The sequence below is a fragment of the Idiotropiscis lumnitzeri genome, chromosome 6 (genome assembly GCF_059441095.1).
Source record: "Idiotropiscis lumnitzeri isolate Australia: NSW breed Sydney's pygmy pipehorse chromosome 6, RoL_Ilum_1.0, whole genome shotgun sequence".
In the NCBI taxonomy this organism is placed as follows: domain Eukaryota; kingdom Metazoa; phylum Chordata; class Actinopteri; order Syngnathiformes; family Syngnathidae; genus Idiotropiscis; species Idiotropiscis lumnitzeri.
Genome location: NC_142396.1, coordinates 15,711,347 through 15,734,687, shown reverse-complemented (window position 1 = coordinate 15,734,687; position 23,341 = coordinate 15,711,347). Strand labels below are relative to the sequence as shown.

Below are 23,341 nucleotides of genomic sequence, written 5' to 3'. Positions count from 1 at the left end.
CGCCTTATTATGAAAGTTTAATGTTCGTGCGGCCCGCGAATTTGATATGACTGGCACTTTACAGGTGCCAGTCTGTAGTTATAAAGCTTTAATTACAGTGTATATATGTATATATATATATATATATATATATAATTATTAGATTATATATAATTATTCGATTTAAGCCTCTTGACTGCATCAAAGTCCTCCCAAGTGTAGGCACTCTTTTTTACTATCAAATAATTTAGGATGTTGTGATGAATCACTTTGAGGAACAAATTGGCTTCATTTGATCAGTCTGATCTGGGAAGTTTATACGGATCTTTCCCTCCACCCAACTTCGCCTTTGAATGACTGGTTCCAATGTGTCGATGCAATGGACCGGTGTCCCGATAGGGACCTTTTTCACCAAACTAGACATTAGACCGCAGACCAATAACGCTAACAATAATAAGATAAAGCTTGTCTTCATTCCTTTTGCATTAGTGCCCTTAAACATGGCGACCACAAACAACGCCTTGTGAGTAAAGTGACGTCAGAGGTAAGGCTCTATTGAATATGCTCCGAAGACCAGGGGCGGGGCTACGTCGTGGCCAATGGTGAGACACTTGGATGCCCTTCCACCAAACATTTCGATTGAAATTCTCTTTCAATAACACTTTGAAAATCCCTAAGATACAGTATAAGAACACGTTGACCTACTTGTGTGGTCGTGGGGTTTGGCTGCAGACACACGGGGTTTCCCTCCAAGGTGAGGGTCTGCAGTTTACAACACAACCCGAGATATTGAACCTGGACAAGATCATTCACATCATTTCCTTCCAGATCTAACACTTGCAGGTTCTCCAGCATACCAACTTGACTCAAGTCTGACACTTTGTTAAAGGCAAAGTACAATTCCTGAAAAGGAGAAGATAAAAAGTCCAGAAATAACAAAAATTACTGCTTGTAAATTTTGAATTTAATAAACACGCTTTGAACTGCACAAGTATCTGACAATAAACTGTGCATTATTAACTGTACCCTGAGAGAGGAAAGAGTTGAAATGCCATCCAAGTCTTGTAGGCTGCAACAAGACATCGATAGAACTTGCAGGTGGGATAGGGTTGTTCCCAAATCCCTGTGACAAACAAAACAGGACAAATACAAAAATGACATTACACCGTCTCCATACTGCAGGGAGACCTGAGCCCATTTTTTTAGATTGTTTCTTTTTCTAAATATTACCATTTGCAATCCACAAGTTCCACACAACTCTATGGTTAGAACTTACTTTCTGCTGCATGTTTTTCAAGACATCACTAATAAATATAAAAACTATTTATTCGTTTAAGCTACCTTAAAAGCAAAGTTCATTTTCTACTTCTGCAGCAAGAGAAGTGATCTCAATACTCACATTTGAAAACCATCACAAAATGTTGTAAATCTATTAATAAGTGATGTTGTTAAAATGATTAAAATACAACACCATGTGTAATGGGAGTAGGAGAGGCCCGAGACATTTTGTCCCTTTGCTCCACTTTAAAAAAAACCTGATCCAAATGTAAGTATGACTAAGCTGAGGTTACTTACAAAGGACACTCGTGAACAAACAACAATTCCAAGGAATTTGAGAAATTGTGAAAAATGTGAATAAAAACCAAAATCGATGATTTGCTAATTCTATTCAACCTATAATGAATTCAATACACTACAAAAGACAATACTCAAACTGATACTTTGTAGTTCGCATAAATTTGCTCATTTTGATTTTGATGCTTGTAACACGTTCTCAAAAAAAAAAAAAAAAAAACTGGGAGAGTGGCAAGTTTACCAGAGCGTTACCTCACCAATCCTTTTAACACTCAATAAGCATTTAAAAACTGAGGACACTAATAGTTGCCTTGACGTTGGAATTCTTTGCCAATATTCAATATGTTTTATTAGACATTTTAGTGTCAGAACTGCATATTTAATTCATTACATTATTTAAGTACATAACATGTATTGGGAAAAAGTGGCACAGAAAATGTCTCGATGGAAGACTAACTTGAAACATGGGGTTAATGTCATGTATTGTGTATTTTACTCACCGGATAGAAATGAGCACACTGTTGTTCATTTTGAGCTGCACCAGCCGAGGCAAGTAAGAGCCTACAGAATGACATCAACTATTTTAATGACAAATAAGATGATCTTTAAAATGAGTCATACTAAGGCCCCCAGTTAAATTCCAGAAAGCCAGGTGCGGGGATGGACCGATTATCAGCACAGATATTTGGTATTTTGATGCGTAGTGGCATCATTTTTTTAAATCTGCCCAGCGATAAGAGGTTATCTTAAAATTAGTATACCACAAGGAGTTATTTGGCTTTCTTTCTTTCTTTTTTTTTAATTAATAGAAAAAAAGAAATGCTACAAAGGCTGGGAACTCCCTTCACTTGTTGTTCTTGTTTCAACTTAAAAAAAAACGCGAGTAAAAAAAATAAATAATAATAATATATATATATATATATGTATAATAAATGTTTGTTTTCTTTTTTACTGCAAATGAATATCAGCTCCAAATATCAGTTATCGCCCACCTGATAACAATCAGTCTCAGTATCAGCCCTCAAAAAAACATATTGGTCTATCTCTAGCCAGTCAGATGGCCCACTTTTTGCTTTTTTCTTTATTAGCTTTAAAATGCCAATATCGTATTATTATGCTGATGAAAACTGTGCGACTTTTACAGTTCAATATTAACTTCACATATAAATATTTATCACACGAGGATTACTATTCTTGAAAACAACAAACCCAAATCCATAGATACTGTTCGTGTATTTTTCTAATAGAAGGATACGGTAGTTGAAGATTGCAGAAGCCTCAATGTCCTATGAAGCTCACCAAAGTTACCGAGGCTGTTTTCTTGAGTATCCACGCAGATTTCCAGTGAGGTCACCCGAGACAGCTCTTTTGTTCCGCACAGTAATTCCTGTGAAGGACAGGCTCAACTCAGCACAATTACCCAAGATGTATTGTTAATATTAGACAGAATTTCTATCTTGGACGTGGAGCTCAGGGTGCATGGATAAAAACAGGTGGAGTGGATTTATGGACTCAATCATAGGTTTCTCACCAATATTACAGATATATAAGGCTACTGTGATGACACTCATTGCTAATGCCGGGTGACTCCAGTCTTCCGTTGTCTTAAGAAAATGGCTTTATCAGAGAAGGGTGATGATTTTTCAGACGAGAGCTTGACCCCCAGCAGGAGTAACTTTGTGTTTACTTTCACTTTTTCCCCCCAAAATTCAAATGCCATTCTCAATTCTAATGTCTTATCAGGGTTAAATTTTGTGAAAGCTAACTCAGCTTTATTAATACAGCAGTGCACAATAACTACAGTGGTAATAAAGTGCTGTAAGACAATAATTAAAACAATTACAATATCATAAATAACTGATACAAATATTCTAATTAAAACTGAAACAGCTCACATGACAAAGCATACATACAAAGCATACACTACTACGACTACTACTACTACTGCTAATAATAATAATAATAATATTATTATTAATAATAATAATAATAAGTATTCAATTAAACAGGCCAACATTTCACACAAAGCAATTCAATTAGTGAGTAAATTGAGAGCTCATCATTATTTCAGTATTTTTTTTTATGCTTTCCACATGTTGCAATACGCCGTGAGATTTTTATTATAGTCGATCGCAGGCACATAAAGACAAACGAACGTTGAACATTCACACGTGGTCAATTTAACATGCAGGTATTGGGAATGTCCACGGAGGCACAAATACCCTAACAACATAACCCACAAGTCCGAGAACATACGCAAACTCCACAAAGGAAGGACGGTGCCAAGATTCAAAGTCAGAACCTCTTGAATATGAGACAGATTTGCAAACCACTACCCCACTGAATAACTTCTAATTTCAGTCGATACAATTTGTTAATTTTGATGATCTCAGATATGTGTTTAAATCAACCCTTTCTGCAAAATGCACTTCACATATAATGCCAATGAACAGAGAGTTTATCTATCCTTGCGTCTTTTTGTGACCATACCAGCCTCTCCTGGGACAAATAGAGCTCCACTGTTGCTTCAGCCTCATCATAGACTTTTACGGCAGGAGCTGGGTTGAAGGGGCCTGATTCATCCATCACAGTCACCTGCACCCGGCCAGAAAAAGGCCGAACTTCCCGCTTTCTACACGCACGATCCATTCTTCTCTGCTAACACTATCTAGGTTGACATTGTGCGCGACGCTATACTTTTACCGTTGTCTTGTGAAAAATAATTCAGCCACGTTTTTCACCCGATGAATACCACTCTGCAGGGTCCGTGAGTGTTTACATGACAACCACATCTTCCTGGATACAGCAAGGGCGGGCCAGTGGCTTCATGGGAAATGTAGTTTACGCCTACTCCAAACATACGGAAGTCATATTTGAAAAACTTTGGGAAAATGAAGATGCGTAAATCAATATTATAAGGAGTCATGATGCAATTAAAGTAGCATTTTTATTTTATTTAAAAATCAAAAAAGGATGATACACAAAGACTTCCCGCTGCCTACAAACTGTGCAGAGTTTTACTTTGGACGTTAATACAAACGTTATTTTCTGAAGTTTAATTCACCATTTGCTGAAAACAATGTAAATCGGCGTGCTGGTTGTCCTGTTATGTGAGCGCGCTGCCGCGATGTGCGCGCGACCGCGGCCACGGCTCGTGCACATCGGGGCGGTTCTGCGTGGGTCTGCGCTGGGCGTGGGCAACCCGCACTCCTCAGTCCCCACTCCCCATCCTCTCCCCTGCTCTCACACTGGAGCCACATTGTTCGACGGGGGGCACATTTCGCTCGAACCAATGAGTGCTCCGAGTCTCTCGGTGCTATTTTGCGGAGCAAAAGTGAACCGTTCGTAGCAGATAATAACAATTCAGTTATTTGAAGACGACCGGAAACGGTGCGAAGACTGTTTGGATATATTCAATTGAAGAGGGAACTTGAGTTGGATTTTTTTACTCCTCTCCCCTGGCAGACGAAACATCGCGAATTAGAGCCCCGCTTGTTGTAAGTATGCGGTGAAGACGTTCCATCCTCCGAAAGATGTTAATCACGAATAATCTGTCCGCCTTTGTATCGGGTGTTGCGTCTTGATGCCCACTGTTACACGTTAGCTAGCAATGGTGAGGTTTTAATTGACACCTAGCCGTCTTTTAGGTGTGTACCTAATAAATAATACATGTGCAATTCGCGCAATTATCATTCTGAACAGCGACCCCTTCGTAGAGTGTTCAACTTGGGAGGTGGCTACTGGATGCCTCCGTTGCCCCTAAAAACAGAACACCAAGTCATCCAAATACAGTTTAATTGATTGCATTGTTAAAGAAATGCAAATCAACAAGACCGCCGTTGTCGCTAACGGTGACCATGCAGACCAAGGGGAGACACCCTGTCACACTGTGGGAAAACTGCAAATGTATCACTGCGGAAGTTGGATTCCTTTACCAGGCTAGAAGACTGTTATGATGCTGCCTCTAAAATGTTGAATGAGGAGGGGCTGACTGGCAGTGGCATTGTCAAATCATGGCTAACGGGCCGGAGGAACTTGTACAGTATATACATTGGCGACATTAGGCACACCTGCACATAGGGCTGGGCGATATGGCTGAAAACTATATGAAGTATGTCATATCAGTCGATATCGATATTTATAGAATTATTATAATTTATTTATTTATTTTTACGTTTGAAAATAAAAAGGGCAAAGGGCTGAATTCATTTTTTTTGTTTTAAAATGTAACATTTAACCTTCAAAATGAACTAGAAAAAAAGTCAAACGCATGCCGGCCTCCCTTTTGATGCGTGTCCGCAAAAGGTGCTTGTTAGCGGCTTACCTGCTACGTACGCTGGCCTCGCTTCTCCAGAGCTCTCGTGTGATGGAGCTACGGGCCGTTTCCTTAAGTCGGCCGGTAAGTCGACCTTTCGCCACACAATTTTTTTGTTTGTTTTGAGTCACACTAGCTCAGCGGCGCATGCGTAAGGATGTATTTCCTAAATGGGAGGGAGTTTGTGACGAGATGGGCCGTGATAGGTCGAATCTGCTCCATTGTTTGTTTGTTTCTTATCGATAATTTATCAATACCATTTTTATTGATATCAATCACCCAACTATCGCGATACATATCGATATTGAATTATCGTCACAGCCCATATAGGCTACGCAGGGGTTACCAACGTGGTGCCTGCAGGCCCCCAAGGATCACATGAGTAGCCGGTGAGCTTGTCCTAAAAATAGCTCACCAGTGAAGTGATCATTTGAAAATGTTAATAAATTCAGTGGTTTACAGAAACAAAGTGTTGCCTATTGATATTTATCTGTTTCGTACCATGTTAAATTATTGTGATAATTATTGTCACAAATCATTTGCATTATCTGTGAATTCTCAAGGATATATCGTTATTATTATAATTATTATTATTATTATCATTATTATTATTCAAGTTAATTTTAACAAATTTGTAATTTCACAAATGTGCATGAAACCGGTAGCCCTTCTGCATTAATCAGTCCCCCAGAAGAAACTCTCACTTTCAAAAAGGTTGGTGAACCCTTAGCGGCTTTATAAACGTACACCCTGGTATACATAATGCAGAATTTTGATTGATACTGTCACCTTGGTATTTATGTAACAGCATGCTCACTATTCCGCTTGTTGTTTGAAGTGATGTAAAACTTCACTAATGTTCTAATTTTGCATGCGTCTAAGCCTTCACACAAAGTCCCTGAGCATTCCAGAGTGAGCAATATCAGACTTGCACAGTGCGGCCAAACTAGTAACTGTCCAAAACCCGAGGATATTCTTCAAACGCAATATTAATCAGAATTCCATGTTTATACTCATGTTGGTGCATAAAACAGCTTAATGCAAAGAACAGTTTTTACTTGACTTCCCCCTCAAAAAAATCTGTTGTTTGTGTGAAATTGATTAAATGTAACGCGAAGTGGCGTGCACTATATGTGAGGTGCTGTTGAGTAGGGCTAGTGTAAATGACTATTTTGTTACTCAACTATAGTCACTACGCTGTAGTCGCGATTAGGTCCGATGCAGGGTGCTGCATGCCAATGATGAGGTGAAATGGGGAGTGGCAAGGTAAATTTTTTCCACACTCGCCACACTGGCGAGCGGCCAATTTGTCTGTGAAAATTGCACTGGGGGACCTGGCTACCAAGCATAATAATCCGGGCGTTCGAGAGTTAGCACTTCTGTTGTGATCCTTGAATGGATGAAAACTTGAATCTGGTTAATTTCTGCACCAAAAACAAAGTATACGCGCTCTCTGAAATTTTGTCTGACACCCGTGCACAACGCCGGGAGTGTGTATATTCTCTGAGGCAGGCTCTGTCCAAATACCCACACTACACCCTACGGTTGTCACTGAATTGCACGCCTAGTAGAAGTGCACATGATATTCGAGAGCGCCGCTTACAATTGTGCTAAAATTTTAGAATTGGGACAGTGCGTGTGATGTCATCAACAGCGCCATTGAGTTGTAGCTGTCTCATCAAACATGGCGGCACCAGTTGTTGTTTTTGCAATTTTGCTGCTTAAAATTATATTCAAACTGCACATGTAGTAAAAAATCCGTACTTGGGCTCCCCCAGTTGATGGCTGCAGTGACTCAATTCCTGGATTTCCGATCTCTTGTTTGCAGCCCCTGGACGATCTGGGCACATGTGCAAAAGGTCGATGAGTATGGAAATTACACTAGGACAGAATACATAGGTGACTTTAAAACTTTAATTGAAATTAGACATGTATAAATAATATATGTGTAATAATTCGATCAGACTTTAAGTAGAAAGTCATTTGCGTGTGTAAGGTATGGTCACGTGATTAGGGATAGCAAGGCTTGTCGTCTCAAAGACTCATCAAGCTTTTTTACTTTATTGAAGAGAGTTTTGCGCCTTCTTAGTGAAATAGGCAACAAAGATATCAGCAATCCACTATATGCATAAGATCACATGGCCAAACTTGGAAAACAGTTTGACAGGCTTCCTGCGTATGCCACAATAATTAGCAAGTCATCCGATTGTTTGAAATCGAACTTGCTAAGATAAATGCATGAATTAATAAGGCGTCTTTGAACAAATGGATGCATATAATTTATTTATACAAATGTGATTTATTGTACGTAAAGCCCTTATCCTATCGAGCAGCAAACATTTTCCAATGTTAGTTGAAGGGAGTAAAACTCAACAACACATTTGCTGAACACAGATACGAGATACACTGCGGTTATAACGACCGTAAGTTGAGCTATTCTCGCGACGCAATTACATATTAAGTCATATAAACGGCTTTGAGAACGTGCTACTTCGTCACATATACGGCAGGTAAAAAATGGTCAAACAGCACAGTGCAAAATAATCATAGCGGCCTGTGGGCACCCGAACTTGTACCACTCAGCCAGCTTCCAATACAAGCCCAAAAAAGGAGCAGGCGGAGGCGACTTGGCTTGTATCGTTGGTAAGTAAGTGTATGGACTTGTTTACAGCTGTTGATCTAACACAGCATCAGTTTCAGCAAAATCCCCGGCCAACTGAATGACGAGTGATGTTGGCGATGTAAACGTTGCATTATATTTAATGTTTCTCAAGGATTTTTGAACAATTGATGTGGTTTGATTTTTTTTTTTTCTTGAGGCAAGTTCGCTATGACAGGGGTTGAATGGAGAGTAAATATTGAAGTTGATTAAATATACATATTGCTTTTTTCTAACCCTCAAATTGCTGATTGACTCTAAATGCCCTGATCCCATTAAGCCTATTTTGAAGCCCATTTATTTATGAAATTCACACTTTTGTGCTTCTACCCTAATTGGAGTATATGGGTTGAATGGTGTTGGTGTTGATGTTGGCCCTCTCCACGATAAGATTTTTTTTTTTTTTTTTCGTAAATATTGTAGGTTGTAACTCTTTAAGCAGCATTATACTCCTCATGACAACACTGGCATTGAAACAGGAGTTCAGAACATTCAGAGAACATTCCTCCCATCTGTAAGTGAAGTAAGCAAGTGAATGCTTTAATCGTCCACTCTGTAGGGTATGTGAGAACGGAACAGAGTGAAACACCATCCAATTCAAAATGGTATTTTAATAAACAACTGGTTGAGTGATTGTTAATTTTCCTAATACTCAAACAGTGTGGTGCGCCTCCCTAATGGAAGGAGCAGCATTGATGAGGTCTTCAATGAGTCATGCATGAATTGAGGCTACAGTGAATCAGCTGGATCAAGTCCAGCTGGATGTGGTGTCGAACTGTCATCCTTTTCCATGAACAGCTGGGCCTGACAACTAGTAGTAGCCTATGCCAAGTATGACAGTGACTCTTCACAGATTCTGAAAAGATGCATAAGAAGATGTGCTTCCTAGCTCCCCGGCTGTAGTTTTTTTTTTATATATGTGGCTGTCAGTTGGGATAAGCTCTTTTGGTTCATAATACGTACAATTTAGAGGGACAGTTCTGCTTCCTCACACCCCCCCAAATTTCTTTGTACATGCAATACATTTAAATGATCTTAGAAAGATATGAATTATTTTATCTGTATAAAAGGAGTGCTCTTTTGTGTTTGTCTAACATTGGCCCACCTCCCTGCTTGCAAGAAAGACCAATCAGTGAGTTTAACAGCATTCTGTCTGATGAAAAGCCACTTGGCTCCTATAACCAATTGTCCTTTGTGGAGGTCAGCTGGCCTTTTCATCTCTGCTGCTGCCTCAATGGTTTCACTCTGCTACAGCTGCCCAAAGAATGACCCCCGGAGGAAAAAGGTCACCTGCACTCAAAATTTGCAGGAGCGAAAATGTTGAGATGGCACTTCTTTGAAAATGCATGTGCAAAACGGAGGGTTTCCTTCATGCTTTGCATTTCTGGTCAGGCTTCCACTTGGATGGATAATAAAGCATTGACTATGTTTACATGCAGTCAATAAAGCTTTCCAAACACGAATATTGGCAGCATTTGAAAGGCCATGTAAACATGCGCAAAACCATAACCCGAATATTGACGCATGCAAACATAGTCAATGTTAGTCACCCTAATAATGTTCAAGTGTTTTATGGGCTCCAAAAACAGAAAGTCATCTGCCAGTCAACACTTGTTTGGATGCAGTTTTAGATGATGATGTCATAGTAGTGCAGGAGGAGGGTGTGGCAAGCTGTCGTGGAGCCTTGTATTGGACTGTGATACCTCCCCAGAGAGGGTCTCCTTTCCATCAACGCTCCATTAAATATCTATTATCACTAGCAGTAGACTTGTGGCTCTGCCAGTATGGATTCTTTAACCAATCAAGCACTTAAATTGAGAGCAGAAATCATACTAGGAAAGATGAGCATTCTTGCGCTAGTCTTGTTATACAGGTTGTGTCTTACAGTCGGTAGGTCTAGTGAAATACTGTCTATATTTATGGAGATGCGAGCAGAAAGTTGGTTTAAAGGTTGAATGATTCTTTCTATTCCGTTTTGTTTTGCAATAATACCGAGTTCATGTGCAAGAGGATCCTGCTTCCCTCATATTCAGCCACTGCCCATCAGTTGCCTTCACCAGCGCCCACCTTAAACTGTCATGTAAGATTATCTTCTTGGCTCAGGCAGGGGTCTAAGGTTTCAAAACCAACTGTTAATTTCCCAGGCTGGAGGTGGCAAATTATAAATAACTCCAAACACAGACTAACTGTTAGTGAACCTTGCTCACAGCAGTCATGCAAAGACTTTGGAAGCTACACATGTAAAAATGAATTATTTAAATAAATAAGTGAACCTTATGCATAAACTGTATTCATAAAACTTTATCGAACTTGCTTGTGAGAAGACAGGTGCAAAAATGACCAACTGCTGCTTGCTGCTGTCACAGTGAGATTTCAGTGAAGTTAATTGGCCTGCAATTGAGATAATTGAGAGAATGCAGTGAGTGAGCTCCCAAAATGGACAGATTAAAATTAGAAATAATAATAGACTATATAATAGTGTGGGTATGCATATGGCTGCACCACGTTCCAATAAGACTGTGGATCTAGTTCATTGTCCCGTAGCTAATCAGACGAATTGTGCCTCTTGAGGTTGTAGCCAAGCCCTGCATTTTGTTTTTTCATCAACAATTAATTTTATACAAGACTAAAGTGTTATAATCTCCTCATTGATTAAAAAAACAGACACGACCATCTTTATTAATCCAGTCCCAATTTTTAAAGGGGAAGTCAACCCAAAAATGTTCTTTACAATTATCTATTGTATGCTCCCCCCCCCCCCAGTTTAAAAATGCCATTCGGATTCTGGTTGTGGAATAAAAACAAGTGAGCTGTGATTGGTCGTGGATTGGTGAATTTTGCTGCTTAATTCATTTGAGGGCAAAAACTATTGTAAAAGCAAACAAGTTGCAAGCTTGTAGGAATCAGAAAACACACTTTAAGTGAAAACTCTACACTGAGCATGTGATATTTACTTATTTAAATCACAAATTCTTTAGCGTGTAATCACATTAATCTCACAATTTAAGACAGAAGAGGAGGATCTTGAGACGCGGAGCTACCGGAGCATAATCACGTGTTTGACACAGGGATTATGATACGGAAAAACTCTCAACGCCTTTTATCACGGTGTGATGAAATATATTACATATCACATGATCATCATCCCATTTATACAACATCCTAAGCAGCAGCTCCACGTAAGCCCATACTGACGAGTGTCTCGAAGAAAGCAACAGCATCTCTAAACGCCATGAAGTTTTCAATTCATCTCCATGTGTGGATTATTTACCAGCCGTTGACATGGCCTAGTTTGAAAGCCTTGCTGTCTGCTTTCTTGCCTCCAATCTAGCAGCAGGCATTGCTCTGTTGAATTTTCAATTTCAACTGTCTGTTACGTCCATTGGACGGGTGTGTTGCAAGTATGCATAACCACTTTTGTCAATTGTGTTTGGGGAGGTATCACTCTTCATGGAAATTGTGCAACCTCGCTACTGTTACATTGATTTTCCACCTAATCCTGTGCATTCTGATAATGTTGCTATTTTAGTCTTGTTTGCTAGCTTTGAAGCTGATTTGAAATGAAAATATAGCTAAAGTATTGTTCTAAAAATCACTGTTCAAATTAATCCTTTTTGTCATTTATTGTGACATGGAGTCGTCTGTTGATCCTTTTAAAATAAATACCAAATCCATGAAATGTATTTGCATTAGCCTGACAGCATATCTTAATGTATGTACACCTGAGCCTGAAGGTGTTCCAGGATCTGCGTTTCTATACACTACAATCACCTTGACACAACTCCTGCTTCCATCAGTAGACACCTCATCAATAAATATTGTTGCAGACTCAATTCCATTGGCAGCAAGATGTTCTGATGCTTCCAGCACATTTAACATGCGATCAATAATGCCTTGCTTACTGACATGTTTCGTTCCTTTCACACCCTTCTGGTGTATGTTTGCTCTCATTTCACGCGACCGTAGACTTTCAAAATGATATGGCGTCTTTGACAAAACAGTACTCGATGGCAGTGTTTTTTTCACCATTGAAAAAATGTTAGTCGTCTTATGTGTTTTTTTTTTTTCATTAGTAACCCCCCCTAAAAAAAATCAAACAAAAAAAAAAACTGAATTGCCTTTGAACATGTATGTTAACATTGGTGATGGTTCTCAGAGCTGTTCCTGTTCCTGCAAGACTCAGCAACAGTTTAGTGATGTGGGGATCTGTTGCTTCAGCTTAATGGTCATGTCCTTAGTTATGGAGTCTGCCTTTCTGTCAATCATTAACATCAGTGAGCAAGGCACGGCTAATCTCGGCGTGCTTGACACTGAGGTTATTAAAGACAAACTACTCAAATGAAGATATGCTGAACACAGCTTGTGTGTGTTTTTGCAGGTGCCCTCCTACTGTAAATTCTTGGAAATCAAGGTGATGTTCACTCCAGCTGTGTAACCGAGCAGCATTAAGATTCTGAATGTATTTTTGTGGACAGGTTTATGCATACATAAAAACATGTAATCATTCATTCGGAGTGAACTCTACTCCTGTGATCTCGCTCACCATCTTTCGAAACAAACGTAGCGTGGGTCGTGTTGAACCTCTGAGGGAGCATAATTTAACAAGGAGGGCAAGTACTTTATTGCACAGAATCAGGTAGCTTTGAATATTTATTTTTTATTACTCAACATTTAAAAACTTAGTAATTTTATTTTTACTTAGGTTATCTTAGTCTGATCTTTGCATTAGTTTGATGATTTTTTTATTCTTTTTTTTTTTTACGACAGAGAGAACAGAGGGCAAGTCAAACCGTTAACCCACTTCGGTTTGACGAAACACTTACCACCATAATAAACCCTTAATAAGGTAATTGGATTTGAATAGTAAATTAGCAGCAAATGATTCTTATAGGGATTGTGGTAGTGCCCCCCCTCTTGTAATGATATGCCCCAGTAGCAGGTGGGAGGCGCGTGTGATCGGCAAAAGAGGGTCAAGTGCCCAGCACTTCCAAAAGGGATCTGTAATGCTGTCATCAAACAGAAGGCAGCTGCACCCTAAAATGTTGCAGGGATTCACAGTGATTTTCCTCTCGCGATTTCTAGTGAGACATTATTCCCATGACGGTATTGCCTTGTCACTCATTATCATCCTTATGTACAGTATGTCAAATTGTGACTGTTACCATTGGGTTGCTAGGGGCCTTTGGCAGAATGAGCATGCGGTTGTCCATGGATTACTTGCCCTAACTTGCATCTGATGTAATCTTGCTAAACCTCCATGGAAGCTTCTCCTCTTTGTCGCGCTGACTCATCATGTTCCATCATGCCTGCCACTGCTCTCTTTTTAGGTCATTTTCAGGTCATAGACTTAGTAGGTTTGTGGTTAATTTGCAGTAGAGCAACTTACATGTTGCCACTGCATGTGACAGCGACACGGTTATGACTGCTTTGGCCAAACTTTGATTTTCATCACAAGAGCAAGAAATGTTTGGGCATGTTTTGCTTAGCCACAATGGTAAATTACAAAAAGCCAGCCAGATGGCAGGATGTATTTTGTGTATTATGTCACAGTTGTGCTCTTATCTAAATATTGGTTCCCACAATAGAAATTCTGTTGATCCACTAAAATCACAATCACTGGATTCATTCGTTGACATTGCCCGTCAACTTTTTTTGTTAATCCACTCACACTGCAACCTTTATCAAAGTTACAGGTGTTGTTTTGAAAATATTTTTATACTCTTAATGGTTGTAAATGTGTCCAAATTTGTGCACTGTTACTTGTGTTTGAGAGTACCTCAGTACTTACCATTGCCTCGCTGTTTGTAAACAAACAGCTCTGTGTTTCTTCTTTTGACAATATATCCCAAAACATTTCATTTGTTTCATTATTGTTTTGTAAATTGAGCTAAAAAACATATAGACTTCAAATATTTCCTAAAATATATAAAATTTGGCACATCATATGGTTTTGTGATATCTAAGTCTGTCATTAGGGGAGAAGAATAAAATTTGATTTTTTTCCCTACATGAGACAATCATAGTTTTCTTTTTTGATATTGATTGATAGCTTTAGAAATAGGCACGGCCTTCATTGTCAACATTTAAAATTCCAACGTTCCCTAAGAAGTAAATTAGAAACTATGAGGAAAACACAAATATTGACTAACATTTACATGCTGGATAGATAAATGACAAAAACAGCACAGATATGATCCCAAGTTTAGGAAAAGCTGCACCTCAGGAATGTGATGCCGAGAGATCGCCCTATGTCGTGTTCATTTTTGTCCTTTCACACTGAGCGGGAGAGTCCAACACTGAGTACCTTCAGCACATTTTTAACATTCCCCTGTGAGGATCCTAACACAGCCTCCCTCTATTCTCTCTCTCATCTCATCATACAGTTGGAATAGTAACATCTGCCATCCTTGTAGGGCTGGGAAATGTGCAAACAATTTCTATATAGACCATTTTATGTCACAATAAGGATATACCACAATATATTATATATTAATATATATATAAGAAAACATTTATAACACACTATAATTGCCTACCTTTTCTCACTTTATTTTGAAGTGACATTAAACAGACCTGTATCAAATGAGACATGCCTACAGAAGTGTTGCTATATATAATTATCAAATGGAAACAGAAGCACGGTAGCCTACTTATTTTGCACAAATGGATATTCTAAATAGCAGGTATAAAAAAAAATCATGTTTTCTGACAGAAATTGCTTAAAAATAAAATACAGAGAAATAAAAAGATGGGCTCTGCTGTAATATAATTTGGGGGAACATTTATTGTGCAGATGTCAACAGTAAAAATCCAAATTCAGGACTGTTTTGTGAAAACAAATCACATTAGTAATATTATATGTATTCACTATAATATCCATCCGTCCAATATGTGAACCACTTATCCAGAGATGGGCATTCCGTCCCAGGTTTTAGTCGCACAGGTTCTTTGCTAGCTAGCATCTGTGACGTTGATAGCGCCAGTCTCGCCTGGATCTGCCGGCTACTCACTCGTAGGCGACATGAGCAGCGCAGCAAAGATTTTTGGAATGGCCTCTGCCTTTCAATTGTGGGAAAAACTTAAAAATCTGTAGCGTGTGTTTTGATGAGGCTCAAAATGCAAACGGAATGCCAGCTTTGTGTAGTTTAAAGGTGTACGCAACATGCCTTGAAGTGTACTATTTGTTTGTGAATTGTTAACAATAAGTCGGGGTTTGTTGTGAAAATAGTACTCATTTTACAATGTCTAATACTATAGTGAGTTTACTTGAGTTCAAATTTGAGTGTTCTATTGAATTTGATTGAAATGTTACAACAGTTCCATGGCAATTTCTAAGTGTATTGCAAGCAAATGAACCTGGTGCCATTTATACTTGTTTTTGTTTTGTGCCCCAAAAAATAATCATTTGAATAATCGTGATTTCAATTATTCCTAAAATAACCATGATCATTTTTTTTCCACAATCGAGTAGCTCTTGCTAAGAGTGCATTTCATCAATTTGAATGTCCCTGGTTGCTAATCTGCATTGAGTTTGACAGTGTACTAAATGGCAGCCTGTCTGTGCTTGCTTTTTCTTCTCTACAGCTGCAGCAGCAGTGTGTGCGTATGTGTGTGTGAGCCACAGCGGCAAAGATGACAGAGTACAAGCTGGTGGTGGTGGGAGCTGGAGGCGTGGGCAAGAGTGCACTCACCATCCAACTCATCCAGAACCACTTTGTGGATGAATATGACCCCACCATAGAGGTACAACAGTCTTTCTTTATTTCACCACACATTTGACATATTACCGCTTCAGTCGCACTGGAATCCTGGCTAAGAAGGTAGTGAGAGAGCAAAACCATTTCATATGAAATTACTGTGGCAGCCATTATAGTGGTGCACATTCCTGCTGTTTTATAGCATTTAAATTTCACTCCTTTTGAATTGATCTGGTGTCCAGAAAAAAAAAAAGTTAAATTGTAGCGTAGTGGATTATTCCTGAAATTATTGACTTGGCTGAGTCACTTCCAGAGATATCAAACATATTATAAAAGTAATTCTCATGGTTGCTTGTTAGGTTTGCACCCCCCACCACTACCATTTTCTCCCATTTTCGTTCTCTTTTCTCACCACGCCTGCCTCTGGGCAGACAATGTCCTTTTTGTGTATTTGCATTCCTGGCTCCTATGCTCTAATAAACAAAGGGAAGGCACTCCCATGTTTTTGTGGCTGCACATTGGAGGTCTAAAAACTGACTTGGTTACTTGATTGTGGTGTTAATATGAGCTGAAAGTGGGAAAGGAATTAATCTTTGGTTTAGTCCAATGTGAAACCACGGAGCTGTTTACATCGCTGCATAAATTTAAAAAGTTCTACACAGTCTCTTCAACACACAAAGAGTCAGTGAAGTCAACCCAAGATGTAAAAACTTCCCGTTTTATTTAAATTTGACATGTTTGCTTAACAGTGTTCTTTGAACTTTACTCAACCAAGTATTTGATCAAAAAAATACATTTAAAAACATGGCATTTTACTCACCTAAGGGGGGGCGCCATTTTTACTGTCATGTTTGCAAAGTCACAGGAATACGACGGATATCGGCTTCGCTTATTCCTCCTCACCCCACACCTCCATATCAACAAATATATTAGCATGTTGCAGCGCGGCAAGTATGCTGACATGTCAGGCTTTTGGGTGCACTAACAGTGGCAAATGTTTAGTGAAAACAATTTATTTTTCAGATTCTAAATGCTCCTTACAGGCTTACCCACCCCTGTTATATATTTCATATATATATATATTATGTTTATTGTGTTTTAATATAATACTTTAATTTTGTTGTAATTTCGGCTGTCCCTGTGTCTAGAAATGTAAACCGAGTCTGTGTTGGCAAAATGTACAGATGGAGTTATCAACAGCCTCTCAAAACATCCACTCTTGTTTCCTCTTCTTTGTGGCCATCCACTTCTTCCTTGACAATAATTGCAGTTTTTTATGGTTCAATCAAAAAATAATACTGTATGTTGTATGTGGAGCCTCAAGACCCAGTACAGTTGCAGTTTTTCCGTTGGAATGCATTGGTACGTTTGGTGCTCGGTTACTTTGTGTGCTACGAAGAGTCGCATCCTTTTTTGTGATGATCCTCTTCAGTTGTTTTTGATCGCATATTCCAGTGTGAGGCAGAGGCCTTCGAATAATTAGATGTGTGATAACGCTGGCGTCAGCGCCAATGGCTTTGAACAGAAAGTGCCGTGGGCTTGACTCTTGAGGTTTAAACTTCATGTCTCTGATTTTCTACGGAGGCTAACAAATTCCCAGGTCGACTTCAAAGCCCCCCCCCCCTGCATCAGTACCTTATATACAGCACAGGGAGCTGGGAAAAATTCAGGAAAATGTATTTTTATGTGGCAGCTGTGGAATAGGTTTATGATAAGTGATGCATATGATACTTCACCTAATGTCTCATTCATCTTCTATAAACACCTAAGCGCCTGGCCCATATTTTGCAGTGCCTGCAAAAAACAAGAATAAGCAAAACACAGTTACACTTGTCATGCTTACAGATCTGAGGTGTTGCATGTGATGTCATCTTGTGTGGCGTCACCAAACTTCTGCGTGACTTGGGTAATGGATGGATGTATCTATTATGTTTGCTTTGCAGGATTCGTACAGGAAACAGGTTGTGATTGACGGAGAAACCTGCCTGCTGGACATCCTGGATACTGCAGGTCAGGAGGAATACAGTGCAATGAGGGACCAGTACATGAGGACGGGGGAGGGATTCCTCTGCGTGTTCGCAATCAACAACACAAAGTCCTTTGAAGACATTCATCAATACAGGTGTGGCATAAAGAAAAGAGTGGGCAAATGGTGGCCTTGGATTTTAGCACATGTGTGTGTGTGCAGTGCACATTTCTCTGGGCTCTCTCTGCTCGGGAGTCCAAAGGGAGAGGCATGTGTTTCCTTGATGCGTGTGCCAGCTCTCTGCAGTGGTTGAGTGATGTCAGGCTCTAGCATTTAACACAGCCAAAGAAAGCTTTGCCCCAACTGGAGGATTACAGCGCCGTGCCAATGACATCGATCCGGATTCAATTAGGGGAGCTGGAGATGGAATTCCCAAGGACAGAGAAGGAAAAAGAGAGGAAAGCGGAGTTGGAGTTCCCTTTAACTTCTTTCAATTTGTGACCTGCCGACTTAACGAGGCAATTTATATCTTTGGGAACTCCCTTTCATTGAACTAGTCCAAGTCCAATCAAATATTTACAATAAATGAATAAAGTAAATGGCAAATGTTTTTGACAGATGATTTCAGTAATCCCCCGACTGTTGCAACACAACGCTGGTCAGAATAGTAGCTCTTATTATTTCAATGTTGCATAAAAAAATAGTTTTTTGTGTGAAACACCGCCCTCATTTGACTTTATAACAAGGCCATAAGCTGAGGTGGGTAAATGCCATTAGTGGTATTGATGACAAATGGTCCAGCTTTGACTAATGTGGATGTGTCCCAATTTACTGTAACGTAGGGGGAAGGAGCTTATAAATTGATCAGACCCCCTCCTCTCTGTCAGTTTCCTTTTGCTGCTGGCTGCTGTAGCAATGGGGTAATGCTGTTTGCCGCCTGCCTGTCGTCCATCTCCATCCCTCCTTTCCTTCCCTTGTTCCCCAGCTCGCTCCTTCCTTCAACAGTTCAGCAGTCTCCTGCACCACCAGGGATGGGATCCTTCTCAGGGTCCTAGTGCTCCCTTTGTGCTTGCATTTCCAGTGGTGAAACAGCTGCTGTTTACAGTATAAGCCAGGAGGCCCCCTGACCAGGGACATGGCGCGAAAATTATCCGTTGGTTTGTTGGGACAAGTTGGAAAACAACTTCCGACTGCTAATGTGTCTCCATTTTGTTTTGTGTGCGAATGACAGAGAACAGATTAAACGCGTGAAGGACTCGGATGATGTTCCCATGGTGCTTGTGGGCAACAAATGTGACCTTCCGGCACGCACGGTGGACACAAGGCAAGCCCAGGAACTCGCCCGTTCCTACGGCATCCCTTACATCGAAACCTCTGCAAAGACACGACAGGTAGATATTGTGAAGCTTGAACTCTAATAATAAAGAAAATCGCATTGGTCATTTTTATTGTACACCCGAGCCCATACCAACAAACAACAACTTACAACTCCTCACACAGTTCTGGCGTATTCATCACTAAACTGGTAGTAGGTCTTTCAGGAAATACAAATAATTAAATGAGGGCCTCATTCCCCACTTGGTATGATATTTTGATGAAGAGTAGTTGAGATGATTGTCATGGTAACGTTGACACACTTGTGCATGGTGTGCTCTCCTGAAGGCTTTGCGCTCCCTGAAGGGACGTTTTTGCTGTGCAACTCTCTTACCATTCATCTTAGTTCAACAACACAGAAAGTTTTCATCTTTTTTCTTTTATCAAAAGTTCCAAATTTTTAACCATAGATCTATCATGTAAACCGGAATCTGTTGCCAGAGTCATAAAACAAGAAGAAGTAATTGTAGTGTCATTTCTGTCTGTATTTTGGTATTTACAGGGAGTAGAGGATGCCTTTTACACACTGGTCAGGGAAATCAGGCAACACAAGCTGAGGAAGCTGAACCCACCAGATGAGAGTGGTCAGGACTGTATGAGCTGCCGCTGTGTGGTGTCGTGATGAAGGTGAGACTACTTTTACTTTTAGGCTTGTGCTGCTTGTGTGGTGTAGGAATACATGTTAATGCAGCTCAGGAAGGAACGCTCAGTTATATTTGTGATTACATTTTTCCTGTTTTTATGTTCATAACCTGTTTTTCATTCATATTCTTCATAATATAATGTGATTGAGACTTTACTGCAGCTTTTTACAAAGGTTATTGATATACTATAGCTCAGTCCAAATTATGTACAAATGTATGTTTCATGACCGCTATAGGAACAGAACTGTTATAAAACTAGCACTTCCTGTAGAATGCTGAAGTCACTGTGCTAGTATTTCCATTTTGAGTATAATACTGTACAGTATGTTCATACTTTTGTATCATGCCCCTTTTCTCCCCCCAGCTCCCCTTCACAGCTTGGAAAGAAATGCTACAGCACAAGAAGTCACAGCATGGTCTTTAAAATAGGAAGAAAAAAAAATGAATGATGAAAACAATATAAAAGATTGCAATTTTGCTCTCGCGAGAAGAAGCTGAACCAGAGCCGTTTTGGACTGGCTATTATTGCCTCGGTGGCTACATGAACAAGCTTGGCCAGCCCTCTTGTTGTTGTTCTTCTTTTTTTAATTTTTTTTTGCGCTCCATGTCGACAGGTGAGCAAAACCACTAATCACTTATAATCAACCCCAAGGTGGTCTTGCTGGGTAACTAACTTATTGTTTTCAGTCTCAACACTGGTCCTGTAGGGGGCATCTCGGATCCCCAACCCCCTTTCACCGCACCCCGAAATACTCAATCCACTTGCGCCCTGATTTCGCACTGCGCCTGGGTAGGCATCGGACATTTCTTTGCTCTATAACCACTCATGTAACCCAATTCTAAAATTATCTGACTACCTCCCTTTAAAGGTTGGATGCTGACCTGGGAATTTGTAGGTGTTGTTGTTGTTGTTGAACAGTTAGCCTCGCTGTAAAAGATGTGCATTTTGGTTTTGAACTGGAACTTATGTTGTGGGTGAATAATTAGAATCTCACTGAGCTGAGTTTTATTGAGTTAATTGAGCTCAACTTTTTTTCATTAACTTGGCCATACTTTTTTACATATGTATATACTGTGGTGTGCGTGTGTGTGTGTGTGTGCGTGCGTATACACGTGTATATATATATATATATATCATATTAGGGGTATGCAAACATTTGAGTCAGAAAATTGGTTTTGATTTAAAAGATGGGAGCGCATCGATTCTGAATAGTTGCACTTTAAAATATAGAGATATGTATGAAATCATCATTTACTGGAGAGTATTATCTTTGGAGGAAATGACAGATTTACACTAAGCTACTGACAGGGTCATTCATATTGTGAAAACAAAAAGCTCATTGCATTATACCCTCTCGATCTCAGCCGTACCAAAACAAACCGAATCCTAATCCTGCGGAATTGGACCAAATCGAATCGTTCCACTTTAAAATAAACCGTTCTTGAATTGTATCACTCCCACTGTATCAGGATAGGTATCAAATTGTCTTTTATTGGAGAGCTGCACACCCCTAATATATACACACAGACATGTGCACACGCTATATATATATATATATATATATATATATATATATATATATATATATATATATATATATATATATATATATATATATATATATATATATATATATATATATATATACGCACGCACGCACACACACACACGTTTTGGTTCTGAATGCAGCTGCCTTACATTCTTTGCTAAGAATTGTCTTTGTGGATTAATGATGATAATAATAATAGTAGCTTAATAACAGCAATGGTTACTGTACGGTATATTGGTGCTGGTATAGTAGGATTCATATCTGTCCAATTTACATTGCACTGTTAGCAAGGGAGGGTACATTGCTTTTGCACAGTTGCTACAGCTGGAGGCATTTGCCTTTTTGATAGGAGCAACATGCTATGCTTGCACAGTTACACAACAGGTTTTAGGTAGAGAAACAATTTATTTCATAAACAACTTGCTGTCATTGTTCCATGTGCTTCTTCCCCTGATGACAGAGTTTTTAAAGAAGCGTCATCGTTCACAGAGTGTAACACACGCCTTAGTATGTTTAAACTTTCCACACACCTCACTACCCTCAAGAACCACGTGTACCGTATGTTCACGTAGGTGAGTGATTAATGATTAATGATTAAAATGGATGCTGGATCAGGGGGTGTGTCTGTGTCTCTCAGTGCTGACTCGCTTGTGTTCTCAACTACTGCATTCATTTGCTACCCTTATTCAAAAGACTGCTCTTACGTGTTTGTACTTTGTAGCTCATTATGTATGCACATGACAAGTTCTGTCTGTTGTTTACAACTACAGAAAAAGCATGTTGGGTTTATCCATGCACTGGACAGAAATTGAAGGTCAAACCGCAACATATTGAAGTGTGTCTGAAAGAAAGAGTTTTTCGGTAGTATATAGCCAATAAAAGCCAAATTGCCTCACTCTTGCTCAATTAGTTTAATTTAGTGACTATATTTCGTTCTGAATTCCACTCACATCCCATGTAAACATAAAACTGTTTATGAGTTACTGTGGAGGTGAGGTCAGTTTTTTCCCCCCACTACACATGACAAGTCATAAATAGCACGAACAACCACGCTACAGTGTGAATGTTAGTAATTCTTAACTTTTCATTATTTGCTTGAATGAACAGTATGAACTGTGAATGGCTCTTTTGAAAGTATTCAACTAAAACTCTGTTTTGAAATTCATTTGGTTCCAACTGTTAGATTGAAACGTTTTGATGGAAAGTTTGTGACGTCCTAATTGCTTGTTGTCTCACTGTCAAACTTTATATATCAAATCCATAATAATGCCACAACTCCATAAATCTATGCATAAATTCTCAGCGTCTTAGAATGTCTGTATTGTTGCCGCATGGATACTTAGCCAGTAAACCCCGAGTATACATGTCACGAAAAGACTGTACAGACCTGTGGAGGTAGGACTCCTCTACTGAGTTGTCTCAAGGGCTTCTCTTTCCCTTGAACACTATTGAATGGAAGTGTGGTTGGAATTTGTAAAAAAAAAAAAAAACATGTTGGCTGTTTAGTTATTTAAGATGTATGTACTCTTTAAAAAAATGTGTCAAATGTATTGCAGGGCAGGAATAAAGATGTTAAGATAAA

General features: G+C 39.4%; 2 protein-coding genes across 6 annotated transcripts in view; one reads left to right on the top strand and one right to left on the bottom strand.

Moving 5' to 3' along the window:
* lrrc56 (leucine rich repeat containing 56) overlaps positions 1 to 5,971 on the bottom strand; it is an 11,509-nt gene extending 5,538 nt beyond the window's left edge. For 2 of the 4 annotated variants that reach the window (XM_088297636.1, XM_088297637.1), the window contains exons 1-5: positions 4,045 to 4,329; positions 2,854 to 2,941; positions 2,055 to 2,115; positions 1,006 to 1,102; positions 685 to 882 (exon numbers count right to left, since the gene is read on the bottom strand). In XM_088297636.1, the coding sequence (XP_088153762.1) occupies positions 685 to 882; positions 1,006 to 1,102; positions 2,055 to 2,115; positions 2,854 to 2,941; positions 4,045 to 4,203 (603 nt within the window). In that variant the 5' untranslated portion in view covers positions 4,204 to 4,329. Of the gene's footprint in view, positions 1 to 684; positions 883 to 1,005; positions 1,103 to 2,054; positions 2,116 to 2,853; positions 2,942 to 4,044; positions 4,352 to 5,878 lie in introns of those variants that run through there. The other 2 variants (XM_088297638.1, XM_088297639.1) reach the window with 2 other exon arrangements.
* On the top strand, positions 4,708 to 23,341 carry LOC148335402 (GTPase HRas). 2 transcript variants are annotated; one of them, XR_015844005.1, is made up of 7 exons: positions 4,708 to 5,051; positions 16,113 to 16,271; positions 18,169 to 18,347; positions 19,423 to 19,582; positions 20,068 to 20,192; positions 20,574 to 20,823; positions 20,897 to 23,341. XR_015844005.1 is itself a non-coding variant. In XM_088297647.1 (6 exons), exons 2-5 carry the CDS (start codon positions 16,161 to 16,163, stop codon positions 20,185 to 20,187), a joined length of 570 nt encoding a protein of 189 aa, XP_088153773.1. In that variant the 5' UTR covers positions 4,708 to 5,051; positions 16,113 to 16,160; the 3' UTR covers positions 20,188 to 20,192; positions 20,574 to 23,341. The 2 variants fall into 2 exon arrangements, 1 of the variants encoding a protein (XP_088153773.1); XM_088297647.1 differs by having other exon boundaries at positions 20,574 to 23,341.